Source organism: Centroberyx affinis, unplaced genomic scaffold (assembly GCF_046629955.1).
Source record: "Centroberyx affinis isolate AG114_WGS23_722 - 3 ecotype Tasmania unplaced genomic scaffold, CSIRO-AGI_Caff_v1 ptg006612l_1, whole genome shotgun sequence".
Lineage (NCBI taxonomy): Eukaryota > Metazoa > Chordata > Actinopteri > Beryciformes > Berycidae > Centroberyx > Centroberyx affinis.
Genome location: NW_027283350.1, coordinates 174 through 12,037, shown reverse-complemented (window position 1 = coordinate 12,037; position 11,864 = coordinate 174). Strand labels below are relative to the sequence as shown.

Below are 11,864 nucleotides of genomic sequence, written 5' to 3'. Positions count from 1 at the left end.
CGTCCATCAGCTGGAGAACTCCAACAGCAGCCACGACCTGAGCAACCAGCTGACCAGCTGCATGGAGAGGTACACACACACACACACACACACACACACACACACACACACACACACACACACACACACACACAAGAATTACTGTTTTGCCTTTCTAAATGAGTCTGTATTCAGTCTGACTGTAACAAGCTCCAGCCTGCTGAGGATGAAGGTGTAACTGTGTGTGTGTGTGTGTGTGTGTGTGTGTGTGTGTGTGTGTGTGTGTGTGTGTGTGTGTGTGTGTGTGTGTGTGTGTGTGTGTGCGCAGGCTGTCCTCTCTGAACCTGACTCCGGAGGAAACACCAGAGATGAGTTTCCATGGCGACACTCGCTCTCTGAGGCAGGCCATCACCTCGTTCGGCAGCATCTCCACCCAGGTACACACACACACACACACACACACACACACACAGTGTGTGTGTTCCAGGTTTAAGTTGATGATAGTTTAGGAGCCTGGGTGTGATCAGTCTGATGATGTCATCCTGCTGCAGTCTGAACTGTAACTACAGCTGTCACTCTTCCTGTCTGTAGCATGTGGAGGGCGTGGCCTCTCAGAGCCCCGCCCCCGGCCCCGCCCACCAGAGAGCCTGGCTGCAGAGCTGCCCTGTAGTCGCCAAGAAACAGGTAACTATGGCAACCGCTGTATAATAGTGATGGACGATCTGTTTGTCTCCCAATGTGATAAATAAAAGTCTGACTGTGCAGCTCAGTTTCCTTCAGATCAGCACAGTCTGATGTGATGTGAGTGTCACCATGTCTCATGTCATGTCTCATGTCGTGTCTCATGTCGTGTCTCATGTCGTGTCTCATGTCATGTCTCATGTCATGTCTCCATGTCATGTCTCATGTCATGTCTCCATGTCGTGTGTCATGTCTCATGTCATGTCTCATGTCATGTCTCCATGTCATGTCTCATGTCATGTCTCATGTCATGTCTCATGTCATGTCTCCATGTCATGTCTCATGTCATGTCTCCATGTCGTGTGTCATGTCTCATGTCATGTCTCATGTCATGTCTCCATTTCATGTCTCATGTCATGTCTCCATGTCGTGTCTCATGTCATGTCTCATGTCATGTCTCTATGTCGTGTCTCATGTCATGTCTCATGTCATGTCTCCATGTCGTGTCTCATGTCATGTCTCATGTCATGTCTCATGTCATGTCTCCATGTCGTGTCTCATGTCATGTCTCATGTCATGTCTCATGTCATGTCTCTATGTCGTGTCTCATGTCATGTCTCATGTCATGTCTCTATGTCGTGTCTCATGTCATGTCTCATGTCATGTCTCATGTCATGTCTCCATGTCGTGTCTCATGTCATGTCTCATGTCATGTCTCCATGTCGTGTCTCATGTCATGTCTCATGTCATGTCTCCATGTCGTGTCTCATGTCATGTCTCATGTCATGTCTCATGTCATGTCTCCATGTCGTGTCTCATGTCATGTCTCATGTCATGTCTCCATGTCGTGTCTCCATGTCGTGTCTCATGTCATGTCTCCATGTCGTGTCTCATGTCATGTCTCATGTCATGTCTCCATGTCGTGTCTCATGTCGTGTCTCATGTCATGTCTCATGTCTCCATGTCGTGTCTCCGTGTCATGTCTCATGTCTCCATGTCGTGTCTCCGTGTCATGTCTCATGTCTCCATGTCGTGTCTCCGTGTCATGTCTCATGTCTCCATGTCGTGTGTCATGTCTCATGTCTCATGTCGTGTCTCATGTCGTGTCTCATGTCGTGTCTCATGTCGTGTCTCATGTCGTGTCTCCATGTCGTGTCTCATGTCATGTCTCATGTCTCCATGTCGTGTCTCCGTGTCGTGTCTCATGTCGTGTCTCATGTCGTGTCTCATGTCATGTCTCATGTCTCCATGTCGTGTCTCCATGTAGTGTCACATGTCATGTCTCATGTCGTGTCTCATGTCATGTCTGTCATGTCTCCATGTCGTGTCTCATGTCATGTCTCATGTCGTGTCTCATGTCATGTCTGTCATGTCTCCATGTCGTGTCTCATGTCATGTCTCATGTCGTGTCTCATGTCATGTCTGTCATGTCTCCATGTCGTGTCTCATGTCATGTCTCATGTCGTGTCTCATGTCATGTCTGTCATGTCTCCATGTCGTGTCTCATGTCATGTCTGTCATGTCTCCATGTCGTGTCTCATGTCATGTCTCATGTCGTGTCTCATGTCGTGTCTCATGTCATGTCTCATGTCGTGTCTCATGTCGTGTCTCATGTCATGTCTCCATGTCGTGTCTCATGTCATGTCTCATGTCATGTCTCCATGTCGTGTCTCATGTCGTGTCTCATGTCGTGTCTCCATGTCGTGTCTCATGTCGTGTCTCATGTCGTGTCTCATGTCGTGTCTCATGTCGTGTCTCATGTCATGTCTCATGTCGTGTCTCATGTCATGTCTCCATGTCGTGTCTCATGTCATGTCTCATGTCATGTCTCCATGTCATGTCTCATGTCGTGTCTCATGTCATGTCTCATGTCTCCATGTCTCGTGTCTCTGCAGAAGACAGAGTGCGGCGCTCTGAGTGGCTGGCTGCTGGGGAGCCGCCCGGCCGGCAGCGCTCCCATTGGCTACCAGTCCAGCAAGAACCCTCAGGATTGGCTGATGGCTCGCAGGGAGGGGCAGGTGAGCCTTCACACACCTGGAGCATCATGTTAGTGTTTTCAGTGTTGTGTGTTTTCAGCAACATAACAGGCTGCTAACAGGCTGCAGCAGGTAGATATGTAACAGGTTTCTCTCTGTATGAATCCTGGTGGAGGTTGAGTTCAGTTTATAAGCAACCAGCAGTACTGAGGTCAGAGGTCAGAGGTCAGAGGTCACAGCAGTCTGTCTCTCCGTCTGTCCAGGCTTCCCGTCCGGTCCTCGCCTCCTTCGACTTCCTGAAGGCCTGGGGCCAGCTGAAGGACCTGGAGGCGTGGCTTCTGAAGGACAAGACGCCCGTCATCAGGGAGAGAGCCAATAGCAGCTCCAGCAGCAGCAGCTCCTCCTTCTCCATCGAGAAGATCGACGAATCGGAGTTCACCATGGAGGAGGAGGACATGGAGGAGGGGCGGGACGAGGAGGACGACGAGCTGAGCGACTGGCTCATCACCCCGGCGACCGGCGCCACGGAGACGGAGTCCGACGCCGACCAGTGGAGGCGGGTGCTGAAGCCGTTCCGGGAGAGCTGGGCGCCGGGCGACTGGCTGCCCGCCGCCGGCCGGCCCGCCGCCGACTGCCAGACCTGCTGCCAGACCGGCCCGCCGCTGGAGATCGAGAACCTGGGCAAGCTCATGTGCCTGAAGACCCCGCCCCCCTCCAGCCCCGCCTCCAGCCCGGCCTCTAACCCGGCCTCTAGCCCCGCCCCCACCACAGCCTCTAGCCCCACCCCCGGCCCCGGCCCGGCCTCCCCTCCCGCCCCCCACGCCCCCCCGGCCTCGCCCCTGGAGGCGTGGCTGCAGCAGGCCCCCCTGCGGCTGCAGGCGGCCTGCAGGGCCAACGAGCCGTGCTCCAGCTTCCTGCAGTGTGTGTGTGAGGAGAACTGCGGCCGCGAGGCGCTGAGCGCCTGGCTGCTGCAGCAGGACGGACGAGACAAGAACGGCGTTCCTGTGGCCAAGACCGCCAAGAACACGCCCCCCGTCTCCAAGACCACGCCCCCCACCTCCAAGAACACGCCCCCCACCCTGCACCACAGAGACCAGGAGCAGAAGGTAAACCCCGCCTGTCACATCCTGACAGTTTGCAGAATAAGAACTTCATTGTTCTTCTAGTTAAAGTTGAATATGTGAAGAATCAAGTGAAACTAAATCACATGGTCTCTGCTCCTCCTCAGGTCCAGGCCATCCTGGAGGCCTGGCTGCACCCCAGCAAGCCTTCCTCCTCCTCCTCCCCCTCCTCCTCCTCCCCCTCCTCCTCCTGCAGGAGTCCGGTCCAGGTTGTGGCTCTCTCCTCCCTCTCAGGCTGGGTGGCTCCAGAGGAGGAGAAGGCCAGCAGGGAGGAGCACAGCTCCCACTTCAAGCCTTCCTCCTCCTCCTCCTCCTCTCCGTTCCAGGCTCCTCTGGATCCGGAGCGCTGGGTGGTTCCACTTCCTGAGAAGAATTCTTCTTCTTCCGGGTCAGGAGGTCAGCCCCGCCCCCCGCCAGAGGAAGACAAATGGCTGCTGAGGAAGAGGAGTCAGGCTCAGGTAAGACTGGACCAGGACCAGGAGCAGAGTTACACTCAGTTTAATACCAACAGATCCTCCAGTCCTCCTGCAACACTACAGCAGGCAGAACACTGAACAAAAGATCCATGCAGACAAATATCAATAACTAGATATTCAACTCTGCAGTGCAGAAGATTGACAACAGTTGAATCAAACTGTAGCAGCTGATCATCTGAAGTGAAACAGTTCCATGTTACTACTACTACAAATACTACAACTGCTACTGCTACTACTATTACTGCTACTGCTATTACTATTACTGCTACTACTACTACTACTACAAATACTACAACTGCTACTACTACTACTGCTACTATTGCTAATGCTATTAATACTACTACTGCTACTACTACTGCTACTACTGCTACTGCTACTATTACTACTAGTAGTGCTACTGCCACTACTACTACTACTACTACTTCTACTGCTACTACATTACTACAACTTTCAGCTGTCTGAACACTTGTTGGATGTACTGAGTGTTTCTAAACTTCAGTCTGTCAGTATTGATGTGATGGAGTCAGTCTGTTGTTGTGTTGATCAGCTGTTCTCTCCTCAGGAGCGTCTGGTTCTCCCTGCGGTCTGTGATCTGTTCTCCTGCATGAAGGTCGGAGGAGACAAAGACAAGTGGCTGCACAGCGCTCCCATACAGGTGAACCAGTACAGACCAGTACAGACTAGTACAGACCAGTAGAGACCAGTAGAGCCCAGCACTCCCAGTTCCACCAGATGTTTAGAGTAGAAGAAGACTCCAGTGTGTGTGTGTGTGTGTGTGTGTGTGTGTGTGTGTGTGTGTGTGTGTGTGTGTGTGTGTGTGTGTGTGTGTGTGTGTGTGTGTGTGTGTGTGTGTGTGTGTGTTGGTCAGGCAGTAAAACTATAAATCGGTCAGATGAAGGCTGACAGGGAAGCAGCAGGCAGCAGAAGTGAAACAGACTGAGCTGAACAATTCATCTGGGAAAATGTTTTTTAATCTCAATATGCAGTTAATTCCTTCAGAGAGTTTGGTCCAAACTGGATTTGTGAACCAGGAGTTTTAGAATCAAAACCTTCAGACTCAGTCAATCTGCTCACTCACATCCAGTTTTAACTAAATCACTGTTACAAGTATTTTAGATCTGTATTTCTATATTGTTATATTATTTTTTATGTCTCTATGTCTGACAAGAAAAACAAAGAACTGTGTGTTTTCTCTTCTTCCTCTGTGGTAACTCGTCTTCCTCTCCGTCTTCTTCTGCAGATGTAAAGCCTGCAGTCAGCTGTGGAGCTTCTGAAGCTTCCGGATGTTTCTTTTTTTGTTTTCATGGAGCCACTGAAAGCTGATGAGCGCACAGAGCCGACCCGCCTCCTGCTTCTGTCTTCTGATCAGATCAATACCTCCTCTGATCGCCTCCTGACCGCCCGACCGCCCGTCCAGATGTTCAGCAGACCAGATGTTCAGCAGACCAGATGTTCAGCAGACCAGATGTTCAGCAGACCAGATGTTCAGCAGACCAGATGTTCAGCAGACCAGATGTTCAGCAGATCAGATGTTCAGGCGGCTCTGGGCTTCAGGCTTCTCTTCTGCCTTGTAGAGTCTTGATCCAGCTGTGTGTGTTGGTCCAGGAGCAGCTGGAGAGTTTGGCTCCAGACCGCTTCAGACTGGACCAGGGTTCAGTGTGGGGTCAGAGGTCAAGGCTCCTCTCTGGATTTGGAAGCAAACTCTTCAGCTGGGGAGGGAGGGGGGGGGCAAAGTTAGATATAAGAGATATTTATTTTAATCAACCATATTTTAACATTTTAACATTTTAATAGGCTTGTTTTTCTGGGATCTGGGAGTCTGACCTGTTTTCTGTTAGTTTCCCTCCACCAAGTGTCTGTCTGTCTGCCTGTCTGTCTGTCTGTCTGTCTGTCTGTCTGTCTGCCTGTCTGTCTGCCTGTCTGTCTGTCTGCCTGTCTGTCTGTCTGTCTGTCTGTCCGTCCGTCCTCTGAGCAGTGAGACGGGTCACATGACTCTGCTCTGCTGTGATTGGTGGAGGAGACCCTAGAACACTTTAATTGGTGCTTATTATCGAGGTGCTGCGGTGTGATTGGCCAGCTGGTTGGGGTGGGAGGGGCTTGTATCTGCTGTGATGCCTCTTAATAAAACAGTAAGCTGAGTCAGCGTTCTGGTCTTTTTATTTCCTCATTCCTCAACTTCACTTTTCTCTCAGCTGCTTCCTGTAGAAAGTGATGAGTCACTTCCTGTCTGGTAAAATCCAACAGAGAAACACTTCCTGAAACTGAGCCGAGCGGCTGGAGACTCAACATCCAATATCCAATATCCAATATCCAATATCCAATATTCAATATTCAATATTCAACACTCAGCACTTCACACTGAAAGGCTGCAGCTGAAACACATGAAACATTAAATGAAACCTGTGAACAGACTGAAGTTTCCTCTGCAGCAGATCAACACAAACTGACTCAGTTCAGTCTGACCTGTCTGTCTGTCAGTCAGATTACCTGACAGACTGACTGACACACTACAGACAGACACACTACAGACAGACAGACTACAGACAGACAGACAGACTGACTGACACACTACAGACAGACACACTACAGACAGACAGACTACAGACAGACAGCTGGTTCATAAAGAACCGAACAGGAAACTCAGAAGTTGTTGCAGTGGTTTATTTCTCCATGTAACGAGTGAAACTGGATCATGAGGATTAGACTGAACCTCCTTCAGATCCTGGATCAGTTTCAGACAGAAAACTGAAGCTGGATTCAGGATTAGCTCTAAAGCTAAGCTAGCAACAAGCAGCAGGCGAAGTTCAGCCTCAACATCAGAGGAATCTGTCTGAGAAACACTCAACTGTTAGCTTACAGCCTGTTAGCCTGTTAGCTTACAGCCTGTTAGCTTGCAGCCTGTTAGCCTGTTAGCTTACAGCCTGTTAGCTCGCAGCCTGTTAGCCTGTTAGTTTACAGCCTGTTAGCTCGCAGCCTGTTAGCCTGTTAGCTTACAGCCTGTTAGCTCGCAGCCTGTTAGCCTGTTAGCTTACAGCCTGTTAGCTCACAGCCTGTTAGCCTGTTAGTTTACAGCCTGTTAGCTCACAGCCTGTTAGCCTGTTAGTTTGCAGCCTGTTAGCTCACAGCCTGTTAGCCTGTTAGCTTGCAGCCTGTTAGCTCACAGCCTGTTAGCCTGTTAGCTCGCAGCCTGTTAGCCTGTTAGCTTGCAGCCTGTTAGCTCACAGCCTGTTAGCCTGTTAGTTTACAGCCTGTTAGCTCACAGCCTGTTAGCCTGTTAGTTTACAGCCTGTTAGCTCTTTCACTGTAAAACAACCTGTTCTGAAATGCTCTTCTGTCAGTTGCTTTACAGTTTTTTACAGTCACTTTGTCTCTAACTTCAGAAGCTTGTGGTCATTTTTCAAAACTCTAGACACAAAACTCAGACGGTCATCTCTTGTGCCACAGGCTGTCCAGGGTTCAGAACATTGCATTGTGCGTTCATATCTTTAAAGAAACCTTTCACTTCAGAATCATTGGTTCAAATAACTCATTTATCATGAAATACCACAGGAACATTAATTTAGATCACACACACACAAGATACCGATAGTTTCACTGTTTAGTTGTTCGTACAATCATTAAATATTGTAGTACAAAATATGTGATACATGTTTCATTATGGTACTACACATAAATACATCACTGTAAAAGGACTAGTAGAGAGAATACTACAGACAGTGGAATCACTGAACAAAATCTGAAATTTATTGATGAAATACAATAAAATCACAACATAGGATTCTGTGAATCAAAGCAAAAATAATTAGCTACAAAAAAAAACAAACTACAGTACTGTAAAACATCAGCTGGTTTACTGTAAAAAGCAAAACAAAGGATTGATTACTGTACTTCTATATTTCCATCAGCCCTGTCTGGTGGATTTGGCCTCAGGTTCTGGTGGATTTGGCCTCAGGTTCTGGTGGATTTGGCCTCAGGTTCTCATCCACATCACAGTGGATGTTTTCAGCCAAACATCTGGGGAAGAATCTTCTGAAATGTGAAAACATGGTCTGGAAAAGTGGAACATGGACCATAGAAACAGTCTGATAAAGAATGATGATGAAATATTACATCCATAGATAATGTCGTCCAGCTGGTTCATGTTCCACAGTAACTGGTGTCAGTGGATCTCGTTCTCCTGAAACTTTCATGATCTAAACATGGAATATTGTTCCTCAGTTTCCATAAAACTGCATTAAGAGTAATGCAACAGTCACTTCTCATTCTGAGCAGCTGTATCAGCTGATAGTTCAGATCATTGTGATGAAATGAACAGACAGTCATCTCAGATGTAATGTGTGAATTACATTTGAAATGGTAACACTTTGATGTTAAGTTGTGTCATTTTGAACAGCTGATTTTAGTTCAATGAACAAATGATCTGAGGTTTATGTGGATTGTATCCAAGCAACTGGAAGAAGTGTTAGAGTTTAGAGAAATGACATCAAGGTTCTGAAGTTAGAGCCAAAGTGATTGTAAAAAACCTGTAACTCCTCTGGAGGTGAAGCTGTGAGCATCATCCACAGCTCTCCTGTTCAACAGCCATATTCATATAGGCTTGCCAATAAAGTATATATAATAATACTAATATTAAGTCTTGAGCCATTTTCACCAAATATTAACATCAAATTGGTAAAGTCATAATAACATTACTGCATCCAAATAAAGGCTTCACACACCAGCCTGTAAAAAGTGAGTTAACTTTAAAAAGTTGAAAGCTTTTTAAAGCATATTTTCAAATCACTGGGTTCTCCTGAGCCAGACTGCATGCTGGGAAGGTTAGTGAAGTTAAGACTCTCAGAAGGTTTGTGGAGACGGGACCTGGTTCCTCACAGCAGGTCATGTGAGTTAATGGTCAGGTTAAAGACTGGAGAAACACTGGATCAGACTGGATCTGGATCTGTGAAGACCTTTGGACCTGCTGAACCTGCTCACACACACACACACACACACACACACACACACACACACACACACAGAGCAGGCTGAGCAGCCCAACACACACACACTGGTAAGACTGATAAACCTCCTGTGTACTGCAGCCTGCAGACACTCCCAGGACAGGAGACTGCTGATATGAAGGGTGGGGGGGGGGGGGGGGGGGTGACACAGCTGATGGTCTAACACACACACACACACACACACACACACACACACACACACACACACACACATTAACACCGTCCATGTTAACTCCAAAACTCACATTACCATTTCATAAGCAGCAGCCTGACTTTGTGATTATTTGACTGCACATAAACACATTTTCACAGCAGCTGGTCTGAGATCAGTGTTTCCCCTCAGACCAGCTGCTGTGAAAGTGTCTTCAGGTTCTCCTCAGTTCCAGGTGGAACCAGTGATCAGCACCACAGAACCAGCTAGAACACACTGAGACCTGGACTGGAGACTGTTCTGTCCAATAAAAACAGAAGTTTGATGAATAAACACATTTTACATTTCTACATCTGTTAGAGTCACATTCAGTTTGTACCAGAGGAAGACTGGACCATAGAGATATAACATGTTATATCTCTATGTTATATCTCTATGTTATATCTCTATGTTATATCTCTATGTTATATCTCTATGTTATATCTCTAAGTTATATCTCTATGTTATATCTCTATGTTATATCTCTATGTTATATCTCTAAGTTATATCTCTATGTTATATCTCTAAGTTATATCTCTATGTTATATCTCTATGTTATATCTCTATGTTATATCTCTATGTTATATCTCTATGTTATATCTCTATGTTATATCTCTATGTTATATCTCTATGTTATATCTCTAAGTTATATCTCTATGCACTGGACTGTGTGTTAGTTAAAAAAGTTGTAAATCTGCCAAGCAGCAGAAACAGAGAGATCACATGACCTCTCTACACTAATCCTTCAGAACACTTGTGACTCGGTCCTGAAGGATTTGACAGACAATAGATCCTGTTGTTCCCTGCAGCAGATCCAGATCCAGTCCAGGATCAGATCCAGCTGCGGGATCAGAAGCAGCAGGATGAGTCAGACTGAAACACGTGAGCTGAGAACAACAAGGTGAAGTCCAGCAGCTGTTTACTGTCCAGAGTCCATCTGACTCGGTCACGTGACGCAGAGACACCATGTGACCTCAGGCTGATGTCAGATCAGATTAGATATGAACTGCAGCTGTTTGAGCAACAGACGGTCTGTGGCTCTGATGTTTCAGACAACACGGATTTGTTGGAACAACCTGAAAACACATTTACTGACATCAGAGCTGAACTCCACTCTGCAGACCTGTACAGACAGGTTCACATGTTTACTGACTGAAACCAGTTCAGACCTGCTGTGTTTCTGCAGAGAAACCACATGAAGCCCGACAGACCGGCCGACTTCTGCGTCCAACACTCTGAAGTCTTAGATCAGCAGGTTTCCTCCTCCTCCTCCTCCTCCTCCTCCTCCTCCTCCTCCTCCTCCTCCTCCTCAGCAGACACTTTGACCTGGAGACACTTGATGTTTTTATGGTTTATGGATATCGCCTGCATCCTCTCTGCAGCGTCTTTATCAGCTCACTCCTGAGTTTCTCCTCAGATCAGTAAAGTTCATCTTCTCTCCTCATGTTTCCTTCAGACACCTCCTGATGAGACTGATCTGGTTTCTGCTGAAACTCACAAACTAAGACCGCTTTAACCTGAACACTGATCTGAACACTGCAGCTGAACATGTGAGGAGGAAACAGCCTGAACACAACCAGCCTGAACAGATAGATAGATAGATAGATAAGATAGATAGATAGATAGATAGATAGATAGATAGATAGATAGACAGATAGATAGATATATAGATAGATAGATAGATACTTTATTGATCCTGAAGGAAATTCTGTTGTACAGTAGCTTCCAGCGTGTGCATTACAGGAAAGGAAGGTACAATAAAAAATTCTTAAAAACACCTAAGAGACTAAAACAAACAGAGTAAACAGAGATAGAAAGCAGTCCAGCAGAGACTGGGGAAGAAAGAAAGAAAGAAAGAAAGAAAGAAAGAAAGAAAGAAAGAAAGAAAGAAAGAAAGAAAGAAAGAAAGAAAGAAAGAAAGAGCCTGTGTAACCTGCAGTATGTAGACAACTTTATACAAAACTGAGTAAACTAAATTTATATATATATACACACATATATACATTCTGTCAACATGAGATGCTGTCTGTGCTAAATACATAAACACACATACATGAGCCATATAATGGTATATATACACAATAATAAGATAATGGTAATAATAACGATATATAGGCCTATACAGACACACACACACACATAAGTACATATATATATATATATATATGAACACAACCAGCCTGTCGTCCGTCACTAACCCCCTCAGCTGAACAACCCCCCCCCCCCCCCCTCTTTCACCGCCTTCTTTCTAGGAAACGCTCCCTGACGCAACAGGAGCAAAGCATGCTGGGAGGTTTGTGTTGGCGGTTACAGTGTTTCCCAGCTGTCACCTGTTCCTCTTCCTGTTCCCCTTCCTGTTCCACCTGGCAGGTCGTGACCATACAGGGAGTTTCCTCTCACCTGGGGATCGGCGCATCGTCCCGGCAACCGGTGATGATGTC

At 46.9% G+C, this 11,864-nt stretch overlaps 1 protein-coding gene across 1 annotated transcript; it reads left to right on the top strand.

Annotated features, from left to right (window-relative positions):
- Positions 1–6: 6 nt before the first annotated feature.
- Positions 7–6,366, top strand: LOC139638863 (nuclear receptor coactivator 4-like). Its single transcript, XM_071512889.1, has 8 exons — positions 7–69; positions 308–416; positions 571–663; positions 2,556–2,678; positions 2,900–3,742; positions 3,865–4,215; positions 4,796–4,888; positions 5,474–6,366. The coding sequence occupies exons 1-8, from the start codon at positions 62–64 to the stop codon at positions 5,477–5,479; spliced, it is 1,626 nt and encodes a 541-aa protein (XP_071368990.1). The 5' UTR covers positions 7–61; the 3' UTR covers positions 5,480–6,366.
- Positions 6,367–11,864: the final 5,498 nt, after the last annotated feature.

Bases quoted from the DNA above. Each gene is read 5' to 3' on its own strand.
- LOC139638863 (XM_071512889.1), top strand. The intron at 664-2,555 runs GTAACTATGGCA...GTGTCTCTGCAG, and splicing joins CTGTAGTCGCCAAGAAACAG to AAGACAGAGTGCGGCGCTCT. The intron at 3,743-3,864 runs GTAAACCCCGCC...GCTCCTCCTCAG, and splicing joins ACAGAGACCAGGAGCAGAAG to GTCCAGGCCATCCTGGAGGC.